The sequence below is a fragment of the Corvus cornix genome, chromosome 1, assembly GCF_000738735.6.
Source record: "Corvus cornix cornix isolate S_Up_H32 chromosome 1, ASM73873v5, whole genome shotgun sequence".
NCBI classification, from domain to species: Eukaryota; Metazoa; Chordata; class Aves; order Passeriformes; family Corvidae; genus Corvus; species Corvus cornix.
In genome coordinates this window covers 87,881,747-87,899,595 of record NC_046332.1, presented here as the reverse complement: position 1 = coordinate 87,899,595, position 17,849 = coordinate 87,881,747, and the positions used below count along the sequence as shown (strand labels likewise).

The following is a 17,849-nucleotide window of genomic DNA, read 5'->3' as shown; positions in this document are numbered from 1 at the left end:
TGAATGGCAGACTCCCTGACTTGTGCTACTAGTACTGAAATTTAAGAAAGATACGTAGCATCATAAATAACGCAAACACAGTCATTTCAGTGTGCGTGCTAAGGGTGGTATAAGGCCAGAAACCTCATTTTATTTCTGTTCTTTCCTTTCAAACACATCTTTATTTTTTAAAGCTATTTTTCTCCTGTCTAGTAACCTTAAGTACCTTCAAGCAATTGAGTAAGATAGTCCTATCTTTTCTAGACTTTATCAGAGAATAAATAAAAAGGTATATAACTTCTCACAGCACTCTGTCTTTTGTCTAATAATCTACTAGATTCCAATCCTCCCTGGTTTTATGTACCTCTCTCGACACCAGCATTTTAAAACTATTGCTTCACAGGAGACATCGGAAGATCCTCAGATCATCCAAATCCTGTTCATATACTGGCTGTGAAAATAGTCAGTACATTACTGTAGGACTTTCTTCATGAAATAAACTTATTCTTAGCTGTTGCCAAAGACTGTCTAGTTTTCAGGTAGAAGCTGTGCCTCAGAATGTCAGGGACTGCCACGCACAATGCCATCTTGGGAAAGAAGGATGCTCCTGCTTTCAGTAGATGGATTTATTACAATATGTATTACAAAGTGCTTCATTTTACTCTGTCATCCTGAATCAGTTTTCTCTCATCTCATCCATCTCCCTTTTGCTTCTCTGAAGCCATTTCTCAGAGATTCTTTCTTAATTATCTTCCACCAGTTCTATGTGTTGGAAAAGCTGCTTAAAAAGCATGAGCAACCCCATTTTGATTGAACAGTTGTTGGGCCACCTTGGATGTGGTTCCAAAGCCCATGACTCTGAAGGAGTACTGTTGGTGGAGTCCAACAGATGCCTGTCTCAAGATGTAATTAACAGAGGCAGGTGTGCATGACACTGGATCCTCAACTGCTTTACTCTTTTGCTAACTCTGAAGCTCAAAAGCACCTCAAAGGTCAGCAACTTGCTTGGTCCTCTTCTAAATTATGTCTCAAATCAGCCTGCCCAAACCCCAAGACTGAATGTAAAAAATGCCCCAAAAATAATAATAGAAATTAATATTGAAATATCTGCAAAGGGAAGAAATATTCACCATCTCACTTCACCAAGCATTTAAACTTTCAAGACTTACGTGTCTTCAGGACAGTTTTGGGGGCAGGGAAAATCTCTGAACTATTCTTATCCTGCAAGACCATTTAAAGTAATTTATCCTTACACTCTCATTAATTGTTAATACATTATTATGTGGATGTCCATCTCCTCCTTTTGACAGCTTTTATTTTTATATCAGACAAGCAATATGCTCAAAGTGCTTGCTTGCTATTCTATGTATGGAAATTAAATCATTGCTTCACAGAGAAATTGTAAAGAACACAGATCACACAGTGTTTACCAGATTGCAGCTGAGTACAGGATTTTGACTACTAAATCATCCCACTGGAAACTGGAAAGCAGTCCACATGGACACCTTCCAATTCCCAGCTAATAATTACTGCTGGCTGTGCTAAGTAGCACACTGCAGCATTGGTACCTTTCAAAGAGTTAGTACACAACTTGTGTAACAGTAGGCAGAGGTTGGGAAAGTGAAGCTCAGGTCTTTATCCCTAATAAAAATACTTAGAGGGCTCTTTGCTGAAATTTAGGTGACCACAGTGACTGAGGTCTTTAATCTAGAAAAGTGAGGTTTAGCAGCCTGCAAATTGAGTTGTTGTAAAGAAATTCTTTAATATTTGCAGTTAACTGGAAAGGGAATGTAACTGAGAGAAAGTACACTGGTCGCGTTTTAATCACAGGATACTAGAAAGGGTTGTTTTGCGAGGGACCTTAAAGATCTAGTTCCAACCCCCCTCCCATGGTCAGGGACAGCTATTAGATCAAGCTCAGAGCTCCATCCAACCTGGCCTTGAACACTTGCAGGGATGAGGCATCCACAGCTTCTCTGGGCGACCTGTTCTAGTGTCTCACCACTCTCATTAATGACAATCTGTGTTAATAAAAATGTAAAAGGCAGTGTCAGAGGACTAGCAACACAATGTGCTACAGCAGTAACCATTTGTGCAGGTTCACAAACGGTCCTGCCAACAGCTCAACCGCAAGCAGTGACAGATTATTTCTTAAAATGAGAAAAAAACCCGATCCGTAAAATTAAGATTCTGACTTTTCCGTTGCGATACAAGGTTTCAAGCACCGGCCTTTAAACATCAAAGTAAGTAGCTGCGGGCTCACGCTTTAGGCTTAGATCTAGAAGGAAACAGGAAAGCAGAGACACCTCCCCCCCAAACCTCTCTTCAAGTCCAGGACACCCTTTCCTTCCCGCACTCCTGACGGCTCCGCGGCGGGGACCTGACCCAGCCACTGTAAAATCCACAGCGGGAGCCACCCGGCTGCGGTCCCGGCGGCAGGGCATCCTCCAGGACCCCGGGATACCTCGGAGCCCCAGTGCGCTCTGTGTGGGGCTCGGGGCGCCATCGGACCCCCGAGAGCGAGAACCTGGGCCTCCCCCTGCTCCCCTCCCTCCGGCGGGAGCCCCCGGCGTCCCCTCCGTGCCGTACCCCGACGGTGCGGGTCAGCACGGCCAACCCCGCACAAAGCCCCCGGCTCCGCGGGAAGGGCGGCCCGTGCCCGGGCTCCTCCCTCGGCCCCTCCCCGGCGGCCGGGTCCGCGCCGAGGGAGCCGAAGCCGGCGCCGCGCAGCCCGCGGGGGCGATGTGACCCGGGCGGCCGGGGTGCGGTGCCGTGCGGGGCAGGCGGGCTCAGAGGGGGGAGAGAGCGGGACTTCGAGCCGGGGGAAGATGTGGCTGAAGCCCGAGGAGGTGCTGCTGAAGAACGCCCTCAAGCTGTGGGTCACGCAGAAGAGCAGCGGCTACTTCATCCTGCAGCGGCGTCGGGGCCACGGAGACGGCGGCGGCCGCTTCACGGGTACCTGGTGGCGCGGGGGTTCGGCGGAGCGCCGGGCCAGGCCGGGCCGGACCGGGCCGGGTGGCGGATCCCCCCCTGCCTCTGCCCCACGGGAGCTTGGCCGCGCCGCCGGTCGGGCTGGGGGAGGCGGGAGCGGCCTCTTTGTTCGGCCCGTGTACGGGTGGCCCGGCTCGGCGACAGCGCGGGGCGCCGCGGGTCCCCGCCGCGGGCGGTGCGGAGGCGGCCGCGGGCCGGGCGGTGGGGGCCGCCCCGGCTCCCCGCGAGTTGCCTGGGGAGCAGCTTCGCGTTTCTGTAGCCTTGAGCACCGCTGAAGCCACTTTTATTGTTACTTCCCCGCGCTCCCCTCCTGATGGGTGTCTCAGCGTGACTAAGGGCGGGCGCGGAGCCCGTCAGGAGGTGCGGAGCCGGTGCCCGTGGCCGGAGGATGCAGCTGGGGAGAGCCGCCGGGGGCTGCAGCCCGCAGGTCGCGGCGGAGGTCCCTGCGGCCGGCGGTGAGAGGTGGAGGGATGCCGGGGCACACAGTGGGATGTGCTACCCGTGCCCCCTCCGGAACCGGCCGCGACCTGCGGCTCGCCTCCCCTTTCTACAACGAGAGCTATATAAATACATGTAAGATTCCTGGCTTTTGGATGATACAAGACGTTACGGGGAGGGGGTTAAATCAATGTTGTGGAAAAGTGCATTCTGTCTTATTTTTTGCATTAATTACACTGCGGGTTATGGTGGCTGTAGATCCGGCACGTTATATCCATGTGGCACTCCAGATACGAGTAGTGAAGGATATATACACGGAGAAGGATCACGCTGTACCCTCGCAACAGTGTGGATCCGTGAATAACTCCAGCGAGAAGGATGTGTTAGGCTGTGCTGACGTTGTAGCGTAGGGACTTTGGGCCAAACTTTTGGTTCAAAGGCAGCAGCAATTGAATTCAAGTATACAATGCTTTGGAGAATTAATATAGTTTAATAATGTAGTTCTTACTTAAAAGCAAACGAGGCTGTTTTGAATATTGTAAAGTGAGAATTTTTAATGGTAACTTATATATTTGAAAGGATGGTTAGATATTTTCAAAATCAATGTATTTTCTATGCAGTTTAAGAAGCTGCATTACCACGTTTGCTATTTATTTTATTAAAACCTTTTTTTCCTGAACTATTGACCTTGCCATTTGATAATACTGCTTTCTACATTGTTGCTCTTTTTTTTTTTTTTTTTTTTTTTTTTTTTTTTGGTAAAATCAGAGCTTATCCTACCTGTCCATAAAGTGCACAAAACTGAACTGTGGCTTGGTAGATCGCATGCTATCAGTGTATCACTAATGAAATGGAAGTTTCACTCCTTTGTGGCAGTAAAGACGATGCAGATTAATTTTCAGAGTTAAAAATAGCCGTTTACAGCTGCTTGATTTGGGTCCAGGACAATCATGAGGTTCAGTTTCACAAATGTTAATGCCTCATGCCTGAGCTTTTCACTACATAAATTTGCAAGTTTAAACCAAACAAACTGCTTTTCTCTCTGGTTAAATTTCAGGTGAATCATTTTGCTGAATCTACAGTGCACAGGCTTGCTCAAATTTTTCTTGGCTGGCAAAGGAAAGCCACTCCTGTCTCGCACATTTTCCAAGGGAACTGTAGATTCTGACAGCCTCTGAAGCCATTTGGAAACGTTTGTATTTAAAAGGGCTTAGAAATTTGAGTCCTAAAACCAGAAATGCAAGAGTTAAGGAGCACTAAGCTGGGGTTAGATGGATAGTGTAATTTTTTTTCAGCGTTTTTACTTGCAATGAAGGAAATGGAGATGGATACTGAGAAACAGCGAAGCTTTGCTGGTAACTGTTTGCTTTCACTGCAAATCTTACCTTCTGATTCTTGCTTTACATGACTACAGAGACACTTAATTAGTACCTGTCTTTTCCAAACTGGTGGAAGGGCAGAAAGCTCTGCCATATTTCAGAGTATGGTCTACCAAGTGGTAAAGCCAAAAGTTAGAAGTTTTTGTTTGTTCTAGTGGGGAAGCAAAGCTTAAGTGAGAACAATATCCATATCTGTTTTCCCTTTAATACCTTGATCCCTGGCCAATTGCAGTTACTCTTTATAAAAAAGAAGTTTAAAAGATGTGAAGATCCTGTACGTGAAAGCGGGTGCCACAATGGAAGAGAATCTCACAGCTCCTCCAGGGAGGAGGAGGCTGTGTGTCCTCAGGCTGTGTTAGACCCATGTGGGATCAGCAGAACAAAACTCCCAGAAGATGAGGTTTCACACGAGTGTAGATGGGCAGTGGACCACCCGTGAGGTAATTTGCTTTCACCAGGGTGGAAAGGGTGTGATGGCTGAGTTGCCCATGTGCGTGTTGCCACAACATGGTATTTGCTCTGAACCTGTGTGAGGACACCTGGTTTATGGCCCAATTCTCATATTTGCCTGTCTTTCTTTCTTCTAGGATAATTCTTTCTCCTTACCAGGGCATTTTAGCTATTAGGTAAGAGTAAGTTAGCACAGCTGGAGGGTGTATTTTATGTGGATTTAATTCCTGAAGAATGGACTAAAGATGATTGCTTGCACAAAAGCACTTTTTTTCATATCTGTGTTTCTTTGTGTACTGTGTTTTTGTCAGATGCTGAGCAGATGTTTGTAAGTGAGAGACTATTTCCTACTGTTACTTAATTTGTGTCCTAGGGCAGTTCCCAAATGCACACTGGGCTTGGAAGCAGAGGGTACAAACAGTGATGGGGGTTGTATTTAACTCTTCATTACCTGACCAGCCTCATTCTGGTTTCTTCCTTAGGGATATGCTTTTTCAAGTAAATGTTTAACTTGCCACTTTACCTGGATCTCTACTTGACAGCTCTGCTGGATCAGAGGCTTAATAAGAAAACTGGAAATGTTTAGAAATACTTTAAAAATCTGGATTATAATTTTTTAATTAAAAACTAATTTTAAGTTATAGATTGAAAAAAAATTGTTTAGCTTATTGATTTATGTTGATTCTTTGGTTATGTTTCCTTTGCCTAATTGGAGAGCCCTTTAGCAATCCCTACAGAAAAGGCCTGTGATATAGCCATGATTAACAGGTCAAAGTTAGTTGGATTTCATACTTCCAGTGTCTTTGGTTCTGAGGTTACATATTAATGATAAGCTTCATCAGTAGTCAGTAGTCAGATGTCAGTAGTCAAAAATACTGTCAAATGCCTTGTGGTAAATACTGCAGGATGGTTTAGCCTTTAAGTGAATCACTACTTCAATTTTTATTAAGGGATGTTGAAGCCTTCATGCACTTTCCTCTTTGATTAGTTTTCTGCATTTTGACAGCAAACCTGCTTGTTCTGGGATGCATTGGGAAGGATTTCATCATGAGTGCTGGACTGAGAGTAGTCTTTCACTCTTCCCAAGCAGCTAGAGTTGCAGTTTTTGTTTATACAGTACTTCACATTGCACACTCCTAGCATATAAAAACCCACTTAGCAACACTTGTGAATCTTTCCTTTTATAAATATGGTTAAGTAAGACCTTAAAATGAACTCTTGTTTCAAGCAACTTTTTGTCTGGTTGAGATACAGTGCTTTTTAACTTCTTGCTTGAAGTAGATCAATAAAAGATTATGTTTTTTTCCTGTTTTACCCATGTTTTTAATTTAGCTATGATATTTTCCCCTACTATTCTTCCAGCCTCCATTTTCAGTTCAGGGCACTTTCCAAGCTGGATATAGTTTTGTGTTGTTTGCAACTTGCAGAGGACAAACATTTTGAAAGGAAAATAATTTCTTTTTCAGCTCTTATAAAGCTTTATGGTTCACAACTTTTAAATGTAAGATAACACACTGGCAGAAAAAAACATCTTCTGTATATGAATCTAAGCCTTATTATTACTTTAATAAAAATAAATGTGGTAGGTGTGATAAATACATTTCCAAGTTCGATTTTAGGGTTTTAATTTTTCCTTTTAAATAAAATTCCTGCAGGGCAATAGCTTTTGAACTCATGTACAGAGTACCTCTTGGTTGTGAGCAGAGAACTGACTAGTTGTGTAATAAGACCTTTCTTCCTTATTTTTCCTTTGCTTGGATGTTAGTTTTTTTAAGCATACAGAGAAATGGTTCTTGATAAGCTCTGGAAATTTTTCCTGGAAATTAAAAATGAAAAGATCTTTTGCTGCTCTTTCAAACTCTACCATTCAAGCAGTCCTGTAATTATTGTCAATACCTCAGCTTTTAGTGGCCCTGCGCATCTCCGAAGGTCTGAAGTAAATAATTTCATAAGGGAGTCTATTTCTGGGAAAGGCAGGAAGAGGACCACAGTGGTTGAGGATTCCTGCAACTCAGATGGGGAATTCATCTAGGTTGCCCCTCTTCATTACATTGTAGCAGAAGAGGTTCCAAAATACCTGAAGACTTGGATTTTTACTAGGGAATGCAAATGAGAATCCCCATAGTCTTCTTTACTTTCTGGAGGGGCAAAAGGCAAAATGAGTAGCACATTCATAGAACCATATTAAAAGATCTGCCCCAATACAGTCTTCAAAACAGCTTGCCTTTTGTCATAAGATATGTTCAGGATACCAAAATAAGTTAGACTCAATCTGAGCGCTAATGAAAAAAAACCCAAACCCAACAGAATACTTTCATTTTAAATGGAGCAGTCTGAGGAGAGGAAGATGTTATATCTTTTCCAATATTGATGTTAATAAAGGATATTGGCAATGATCACTGTCAGTATTCATGGTTTTGTTTCTTTAAGGCACAGCTCTCTGAAGCCTTGCACAGGAGGAGAAATGTGCATACTTTATTGAAAGCTTGGACTCTCGTCAAAGCATTATCTAGCCTTGCCCACAACTGGAATTCAGATTGGCAGGTTTTTTCCCCTTTTTAATCTCTTTATTTCACTGTAACTTTTTTTTTTTTAAGAGAATGCATATTTACAAGCTCTTTCCCAAGAGGATGGCTTCTCCGTTACAGTGTTTGGCCAGGAGGCATGAGTTGGAAGGAAGGATAGGAGCAGGGTGCCAGGCTACTACCTGCAAAGTCAGGCACCCCAGTTTGTGACCTCTGAGCCCCCTGAGCTGTGTGTGCTGCTCTGGCCGCCTCTGCTTGCCTTTCTGGGGTGAGTTTCCTAAGCACCACTGTGGTGCTGAGATGGCTAAGGTGAAATGCAGGTGCTTGTGTTGAAATGTTACAGTGCTAATATTAATGGTGAGGAAGTACCCATGCTTGGAAAGGAGGGGTTGGTTGTGTCTGCATAGGACTGACCACCACCTAGTGCAAGACTAATCCAGTAAACAGCTACAGTGGCTTTTTATTTCCATGCTGTGGAGGCCAAATGGCACAGAAAAAGGCAGGAAAATCCTAGAATGATTTGAGCTGGAGGGACCTTAAAGATCATCTAGTTCCAACCCCCCTGCCATGGGCAGGAACTGCTCCCACTAGACCAGGTTGCTGGGAGTCCCATCCGGCCTGGCCTTCAACACTTCCAGGATAGGGCATCCACAATTTCTCTAGGTGACCTGTTTCAGTGTCCCACCACCCTCACAGGAAAAAATGTCTTCCCTATAAAATAAATGAGCATGTCTGTGGTGACAGAGTTAATTGAGCATTGGTTTGGTCTATTCAGCATTATTTACAGCACCCACCAAAAAAGAGAGACTTTTTTATACTGCCCCAAGTAGTGCTGCATGTCTGAATAATTTACAGGGCTGCAGCAGCAGCTTGTATATCCCACCTTCTTGTCCATTTTCAGGTGGAAAACACTTTCAGGTATTTGTACTTGTAACATGAGAACCAAAGCATTTGTCTCAGCGGCCTTCAGGGCTATAAAAATAGGCTTGGCTTGAACTGGACTGATGGCAGAGGACTGAGATAAGCAGCTGTGAGTGCTTTGCCATGGCAGCATGCCCACCTGGGGAGACAGCCCGTGGGGAAGCAGTGCTGGGGAGAAATAATCGGTGCTCCAGGGTGGGGACGCCATTTCCACCATTACAAGAGAGACAGCACATAATTCATCTCGCTTCTTCCTCCTGTGTGGTCTTTTCCTCTGCATGTGGTGGTCTGACACAAGCACTCAGCATCACATCCAGGGATATGGGAGTCATGGGGACCGTGGGACACCCACCATCATAGTGAAATGCCTGAACTCCCCACATTTCTGATGTCCACCTTCTCCAGAGCACTGGGACCTAGGCATAACAATTAAGTAATTTATTACAATTTGTTTCTGCATACCAGATTGAAAAAAGTCCCAATTCAACAGAAACCAATTTTCCCGATGGTAGTGTTTGATCTGGCAAGGTCTGCGCTGGAAGTAATGTAAGGGCTTGGATGTTGGGTATTTTCCTGGGTGAATAAACACTTGGAGCATTAGGTCTGTATGCTGAAATCTAATGTTGCCTGTGCTTATCTTTGAGTGTGGTGAGCCCTTATCGTTTCAAAGGAAACAGAGCCTTCCTACAGCCGTTGGAGGAGACCTCCTTCATCCTTTTTCTTATGTACTTACCCAAATAAGTTTCGAGACTCTTTTTTCTGGTGGTAGAAATGTAATAAATACTTTCTAATAGGTACTGTATTGTATCAAAACCTGTTTATGTAATTTTGCAAAATTCAACAAAGTGTGGTTGCATTTAGCCATTGTCATTAGCGGCCTTGCATAACTGATGGTGTTTATTATCCATCAAAAACATGGATTTTAGGGTGGCCTGAGTGAAAGTAACAACCTGCTAAACATCTGAATTTTGAACTTTTAGAGAAATCAAATCAGGATGATATGAAAGATATGGAGATGTCCCCAAACATTTATGCTGGGGGCCACCACTGGCCAACAGTAGCTTCATGGCCAGTGCCCTGGGCTGTATCCTACTTTGGTGCAGCTCAAAAGCTTCCACCTTAGCCTGTAATGCCCAGGGGATGGCACTCTCTAGGTGGGCTGTAAGAGGTGAGATAGAGGCTGCAGTGGTCCTCATTGCATCTCAGCCCTTGGGTTTGTAGTCACAAGTTAGGGCTCCTATGTGGTGGGGTGGTTGAGTCCTGATAGGAATCAGCTTCATAATCCCCCCATCCCTCTCTCAGCAAGGACATTGGTCCTAGGGAGAGCTTCTGAGATGCCTTGCAGAGCTAGGCAAGCAATCCATGCTATTTGGTGCTGTCCCAGGAGTGCCCTTTTGTCAGGCTGAGCTTATCCTGGCTGGTGTGAAAAGCAGCTTTCTGTTTCAGCTGGAGCACAGGGACGGATGGCAGGGGGTAGGGAACGGGTACATCCACGTGTCTCTTCCTGTGTTCTGCCTGGTGGTGGGCTGTTCCTTCAGCCAGTTTGCTTGCCTCCTCTAGCCTGGCTAATTGCTGCCCACCATGGCTCTTGTGAGACTCTAATTGTTTGCAAATCACTGCGGGATGGAGGAAGCTATTTGGAGAAGTGTAATTAGGATTCACGGTATGAAGTGCTTGCTTCTCTGCCTTAAAGAGCCAAGATTAATTCTGCTTTATTGGAAGCTGTTAGTTCAATTTCACTGTCCTTAAAAAGAAAAAAAACCCTTTATTTTTATGATCGTCCAAATTGTTTGATTTGTTCTTTTCTCCCAGTTCATGTGCCTAAACAGCTTAGAGTGATTCTTGCAGGTATCAACTTTCCTTCTAAAATTGCAGCCACTGGGAAGCAACCTGTGCTGTTAGCTCCCTCCACTTCTGAAAAGAGGTTTCTCCTTTCTGGTGAAGTACAGCTTTTTTCAGACAACTGGGCTTATTTTTCTTTCTGCCCCCAGCTTTCTCTGGTGGAGCAGATGTAGCAAGCTGCAGTGAGCTCCTAAGGATGAATTCAAAGGCATGCTTTTCACTTCATGGTTTTGCACTGGAGCCATGCTGGTCTCTGACTGTAATTGTAAATACCTCAATTTGGTGGTTTTGTCTTACAAAAATAACCGAGTCTGATAAAAAAAAAAAAGAGGGTATGAGTACTTAAAACATGGCTTTGGCATGATATGTGTGAGTGTAGCCACCAGGTGCTCTTTTCCACGTCCCTGCAGAACAGCCTCTGCAGTCCCTAGAGACCATGTGGTGCCATTGCTTTCTTGTCTTTGAAAGTGCCAGGTGCCTGCAGCCGAGAGAAGCCTCAGCTTTGGAGTCGCTGAGCATCTTGGCAATCTGGTTTGGGTCCTTGTATGGTAGTGGGCCTCTGCCTGTTTTCTTGGAATGGCTAGATTTGGCAGATACTCGTAAGTCAGGTGTTGTACATCTGTCCCGCTGAGCTGCTCCCGGGTGCAGTGGAAATCTCAAGTATTTTTTTTTTCAAAGTAGACTTAGGAGAAGTGGAAGGACAATTTTCTCTCTGCTTCAAACTTCTGCAGCAGTCAGTTTGTTTATACAGTGACTAAAGGTGTTCCCCAGGATACTGGAGATGCAGGCTGGACTCTGTCTTTGTCATCCCTTTGACTTTGGCAGAGAGGGTGTAGGTTCTTGATTTGGGAGATTCAGGGCTGTGTGGGAAGAGGTGCCTCTGTGTGTGCATCTGACCTGCTGCTCCCCAGATTTTAAGAGTGCCATCAGAATTTCTTACCGACTCATTGCTAGGTGCTACATGTAATTGCTTCTTTGAACAACATTGGCTTTCATTCCCCACTTTGTAATGGATGTATGAGTTCAGGTTAAACAAAAGATCCTGGCTGTGGTGATTAAATGTCTTACTTAAAAACCAAATAGAACTGAAAGGGTAGCAAAACTGAGTGTTGTGACGCTGAAGGCTTCCTTGTCACTTAGATTTAATTCTCCTTTTTTTTCCTTCCTTCTTCCCCTTCCTCTCCCCTTCCTTCCCCCGCCAAAAAAAAGAAAAAAAAAAAAAAAAAAAAAAAAAAAAAAAAAAAAAAGCAGTGGCAGCTTTGGGGCCTTTTCCCTTTTTGTTTTAGTTCTTTTTGTTTCTTTGGGAGGGTTTTATTAATTTACTAGTCCCAGACTCCTAAGTGATCAATCCAAGTCCCTCTGCCTTACAGCATGGTATAACTGCTGAAGTGACCAGCCCATTTATGGGAAGGCATTTAGTAGCTCTCAAAAATTTCCCTTTAAGACCTTTAAAATATGATGGAGGTAAATAGAAATCATCTTGCTGTATGTAGAGGGTGTCTTGCAGTGCCTCTTGAATATTGTCATAAAAGATGGAAATAACAGATAGTTTTTCAGTTTGAGTTTCTAGCTTGAGTTCAGCTTTACTCGCCCTCTGCCCCGTGTCTTGTAAGTTTAAAACAATTCTTGAAATCCTATGTGGATGATTAACAGGGATTCAGGAAAGGACCCTGCATTCTTTAGTTTGAAAGATATGGAATGTTCAGTAGAAGTTGGTGTTAGGTTAACTTAGTGTAAACATGTTCCTTTTCCTAGATTAGTTATGAACATGACACAAGATAAGTTGTAATGGGATCCTTTATCTCTCTGTGGGGGTATGAGAAACCATATCTTCAAAGATGAAGAGTAGTACACTTTTGATAGTTCATTTGAGAACCTGATCCTTATAGAAATATCCTTGATTAATTTTTTTGATTGTATGTGTGTGAAGAAATGCTCAACAGAGTCATGATGTCCTGTTTATGTTCTATTTGGTTACAGGTTGACCTCTGTAAAGGGGAGACAGTCCCTACCAGCTGTAGAATTTGAAATTGTTTCTTGCTAATTTATATACTTCAATTTATTTCTTGTATTGTATCCATAATATGCACATACATTTGATACAAACAGATGTGCAATTGGAAGTACAACAGGCTTATTTTGGAGGTATCCAGTTTTCTTTATTCCAGCAACAAAATACGCACAAAAGTAGATGTTTCAGTGAAATAAAATCTACCAAGTAAAGCATGGGATTCGTAGTGAGTTTTCCAGATATGTTTTATAAATTTACTTCTGAAAAATACGGATAGATGTTGCCTCTATCTGAAATCCAGTTTCCAGCTAAAATGATCAGATTTTTTGAAGAGAAGCATATAATTTCAGTAGAAAAGTGCCTTTGCACTTCTCCTATTTTCTTCTCCATATATGTCAAAAATATGCATATTACACCAGACATTTGCATGTGAATTTTAGCCTAAAAATATTCTTTCTGCATGAAGAAACTTGTACCTTTTGAGGAACTTGCAGTGTTTTGTCAGTGGTGTTTTGTGGAAGGCTTTGTAAACCCATGTCTGCAGCTTTCCATAGTACAGTTGCTGTATGATTCATTTCTTTCCCTGAAATATTTCTGACCTCTTGGGAGGTCAAAAAACAGACAAGAAGTTGGTGAAGTGGCTCATTAAAGGGGAAGAGCTACTCTGAATTATAAGTTCCTCCCAAAAATCTTGTCCCATATAGGGTAAAAAAATTAAAAAAAAAAGGAGTTTTAGGAAGAAAACCAGGGTAGCAGTTCTCTTTTCCTCCTCTGCTTCTGTTTCCTTTTCATTTTTTCCTGTCCCGTAGTAGAAAAGGTTTCACTGTTGTCTGTGATGTGGAAGAGGTCTGTGTCACCCTGACTGAAGGCAAGTTGATGCATCAATATGTGAGCCCGATGCTCTTAATGTAATTTATCTTGCAAGCCAGATACCCTTTTGTTTTTTAAACAGATTCCATTTTATAAGAGACCCTTCCATGGAACCAGCTGTTTGGACATACTGTGAGAAAGGTGTTTGCTCACAAGCTGGGTATTTTTCAAAGCATATTTCAGAATCAGTGTACTGTTGTTTGTTTCTTCATTCAGGAGTTTTTTGGTTGATTGTTTTTCAGTGTTACGATGCAAAAGTTACCCCGAATGAATTATGAGGCAACTTACGCTGGAAAAATTTTGCGTCTAGTTTTTGTAATTTTCTTGCTACTACAGTGTCAACTAAATTATCATATTAGGCCAGGGTGCATATATTAGTGTTGAATCCTTTTCACGCTTCTGCAAATGCACTCTTAATCTTTTTTCCCCATTCTCTACCTCTCTCAGTCTCTCATCTGAAGAATAAAGGAGCCGCAAACATGGGGATGGCACCCACTCTTTTTGCTCGCTCAACTTGAGCAGTACTTGCTCTTATTTTCCTTTGCTGCCCTTATGTCCCCTCTACAGCAACGCCACCGCATCCCCTCCTGGCAGAGGTGGGACAGGACAGGGCTCCCTGTCAGCCACAGCGGTGGCTTAGAGTGATTTATGTATGGGGTTGCTGTGCCCTTGCAAAGCTCTTGTAGGGGGGCCGGGCCACCTGGGCTTTATTCTGGCAGGTATCCTGATGGCCACACTCTTTTTTCTTCTCTTTGCATATTAGTTCTGACTCCTCCTTGTCATCCTGAGTTAATATTTTGTCTATGGGTAGTTTAGACAAGGGAGGTGATTATTTCTTCGTACAGTTGAAGGAGGAATGGGTTTCTTTTTAATTGTTTGTAAGCAAAATGGAAATTGTAAGCAGAAGTAAACAGTGAGAAGAGGAATTGGGTTTTCTGGTCTGGTATTCAGTAAGAGAAAAAGGAATTAATTTTGCATAGGCTAAGAAGTAAAGCAAAACTTTGCAGCTACTTCTGTGCTTTCATGTGTTTTTTCATGGGTTCTGAGAGAAAAAAAGCTATTTCACAAATCAGATGTTCATTAAGCATTCTCTAGGGATTTTGGTAGCACTTGCTTTTAGTTGACTTTTTTCCATGACTTTAGTGAAATGAAAAAGAAATCTTTCTCCTAGGTCTATCATCAGGGGAAAACATGCACAGCACAGAAATTTCTTCTTTCTTTCCTGTGGTGTCTCAATTCTTCCGAAATTTGAAAGTTAAACCCTATTTTTGTTCTCTGCATCATTTGATGCTCTCTTACTGGCTTTAATCCAACTGTTTTGAAGACTGCACACTAAAGTTGGTGCTCTGTTTTCTGTGAGCACAGCTAATTTGCTACATTTTATACTAGGATGAGTTTTTATGCTTTTTTCTTGTCGTTATAGGAGAACATTTAGCAATTTCAGATATTGTATGTATCTTCAGTCTTTAAATTCAGATCTCCATTTTAAATAGATGGGTGTAATATCTGGTCACATATTTAAGTGAGAAGCAAACTGCTGTTGAAGAATATTTCACCATACAGTTTTAAGACATATTGTGTCCAACTTCTGCTTGGCTTTGAAAGCATAATCGATGGCATGTGTGTATGCAAGGAGGAAGTACTTAAAGTAATTTTCTTTGCTCCCAGAAGGTTATTGATGCTGTTCCATGTGAGCTTCTTACAGCTTCTAGACCAGAAAGTGGTTGAAATGCTGTTTGGTTGTGTTATACTCAAATTAATTAGCTGTCATTTGTTATCCAAGTGAGAAGGCAATTAGGATGAAGACTTGGTAGGTCTCCATTATTTCCATTAATCACTTAGGTGATGGACTGGAGAATGCCATATTTGAAACAGCATGTGGTGCCAAGGGCTAGCAAACCTTTTGGAGATGGAGTTTAGTTCCTTTTTTGTTGGGTTAATGGTGAAGGAAAAAAAATACAACAGGTTGAAAAAGTTACATGTGCACAGGGAAAAAGAAGCATTGCAGGAAACTTCCTAGATACTCTAGTGATACAAACAGACATGGTAAAGCTGTTCCTCACTCTGCCATCCCTCTCCTTAGGAGATTTATCTCTGCAGGATGCACAGGACAACTGAATATAAAGCTGCTCTGAATTGCTATTTGTAAGCATCATAAACCAATTCTCAGTTACTTTAATATGTCAGCTTGCAAATCATGGCATTCGGATAACTTTGTCATGGACAGCTTGGTTTTGCCTGCTCAGGGGAATGGGTAGCAAGAAACTCCAGCAGCTCCAGGTGTCCTCCAGAATGGAAAGTCTTTTTTGGGGTCAGCAATTGCTCCAGCTGTTCAAAATGACTTTTTCTGTATTGAAATCAAGTGCTGATTTACAGTGGGATACTGCTGCAAGCTTTCTTGGATACAGGAGTCTGTATGCAAGATACAGGAGGTGATCTTCCTTTCTGCTTGTGGCTGAGACTTCAGTAGCAGTGAGCATCAGGTCCACTTTAGAGTGTCATGCTTAAAGATAAGCTGGAGAGATTCCAATGTGAGTTCAAGAACAATGAGCTGTTTGGAAAACACAACCCACAAGGATGAGGTGATTTGGGTTTCTTTAGAAAAAGAGAAATCATTAAAGGGTGGGAAACCGTGATGTTACTTTTTCATTATGTTGAGCATTAACATAAGAAGTGCCTGTGGCCAATTACTCTCCATGTTCCAGGGAGCAAGATTAATTTCCAGCAAGAAAGTTTAAGATTGTGGTAGTTGGCCTGTTTGGGGTAGGGTTTGTTTTATTTTTTTGGGGTTTTTTTTTGGTAATGAAAGTAATTTCACTTAATGAAAATAGTGGAAGAGGCTACCTGGGGAAGCTGTTGCATCTTGGTTGTGGCAGGTTTTGAAAAACAGGTTAGACAAACACCACTGACAGCATAGGTGTATTTATCCAAATTCAGAGTGGGACTGGAACAGTAACTTTTTAAGATGCCCTCAGGTCTTTCCACTTCAGTTCTGTGGTTGTGTACATATATATGAGGCAAAACCAGAAACACAGAGAATTCTATATGCTTTTGATCTTCTAATCTGGTTTGCCTTTTGCATTCTGAGCACCTGTAAATCATAGCATAAAACTGGGGAAGGATCATTATCGTTACGTTCTGTATTTTAATTTTATGGCTTTAAATGTGAAACAACTTGCAGGCTACAGAAGTGAAAACTGGATTAATCCTCTTTTCCCCCATTTTTCTTTGCAGGTCGCTTGGTTGGTGCCTTGGATGCCGTGTTAGACTCTAATGCACGCGTTGCTCCATTTCGAATTTTACTCCAAGTTCCAGGCTCACAGGTTTACTCTGCCATTGCATGTGGTGAGTTATTGAATGGATCAGAAGTTTACTGGGCCATAGCTATTGGTGAGTCACAGATGGAAAACCCCAAACCTATTCTGAGCATGGTCAGTGTCTGCATGTCCAGGAAGTTCAAGGTAACCCCAGCTAGTTGTGTGTGTGTGTAAAGCTTATTTAATAACCAAATTAACCTCTGGTTAAAATCACAGATTAGGAAAAAGTGTTACCTAGGAACACTGAGTTTCTATGGAAAACTTGTTTAGCTGAGGGTGGTTTGCTGAGTTAATTTTCTCTGTTGCAAAGTAGTGTGGTTCTGTTCATATGCATCTTTTCCTACAGTAGTAGTAGTCCCTTACAGCAAGAAGCTACTTAGTCTAGGCTTTCGCCAGCCTAGTCTTTCACTTGCTTACTGTGAAATGTCTTTGCGCACTTTGCTATAATAAAATATAACTGGAACACTTGGAAGATTTAGGAGGTAAAGTTGTCTGAGAGCAGGGGAATGTCAAATACCTGATCTGTTATGCACTAATCCCTTTTGCAGTGTTTCTGCAACTTCTGAAGGTCAAGCTCATCTTCAGTAAAGTGTTATTGACATAAATTGCAGCAACCTTGCCATGACCCAGTAAAGGCCATCTGAATGTTCCATTCATCCCATTGTTGCTTGGCCAGTGTGCAGGGCTGTTCTTACCCCTTCTGCTGCCATCTAAATAATCCTGCATTGAAATTTACAGCAGTTTTTCTTTGGGAATGGTTCAAAGCTGCGACTGGGGAGCATTAGGAAACATCTCTGTAATGAGAGGGTGGCCAAACCCTGGAACAGGATTCCGAGAGGTGGTTGATGTCCTACCAAACCTGCCAGTGTTTAAGAGGCGTTTGGACAATGTCCTTAATAACTTCAGCTTTTTGTCAGTCCTGAAGTGGTCAGGTGGTTGGACTAGACTATTCCCAGGATTTCAAGGAAAACAAGGATGGCTTCTTGAAATGCATCAATAACGAAAGGAAAACAAAGGATAATGTGGCCCTGTTACTAGATGAATAGATTACCCAGAGAGGTTGTGGTGTCTCCCTAACTGGGGACATTCAAGAACCATCTGCACACGGAATTTGGTTTTGTTTTTT

At 42.8% G+C, this 17,849-nt stretch overlaps 1 protein-coding gene across 3 annotated transcripts in view; it reads left to right on the top strand.

The window, feature by feature from the left end:
* The first annotated feature begins 2,726 nt into the window (after nucleotides 1-2,726).
* TBC1D8 (TBC1 domain family member 8) overlaps nucleotides 2,727-17,849 on the top strand; it is a 48,538-nt gene continuing 33,415 nt past the window's right edge. Inside the window, exons 1-2 of one of the 3 annotated variants that reach the window (XM_039548740.1) lie at nucleotides 2,727-2,934; nucleotides 16,641-16,796. In XM_039548740.1, coding sequence (XP_039404674.1) covers nucleotides 2,808-2,934; nucleotides 16,641-16,796 — 283 coding nt within the window. In that variant the 5' untranslated portion in view covers nucleotides 2,727-2,807. Of the gene's footprint in view, nucleotides 2,935-3,237; nucleotides 3,544-16,640; nucleotides 16,797-17,849 lie in introns of those variants that run through there. The other 2 variants (XM_039548754.1, XM_019282852.3) reach the window with 2 other exon arrangements.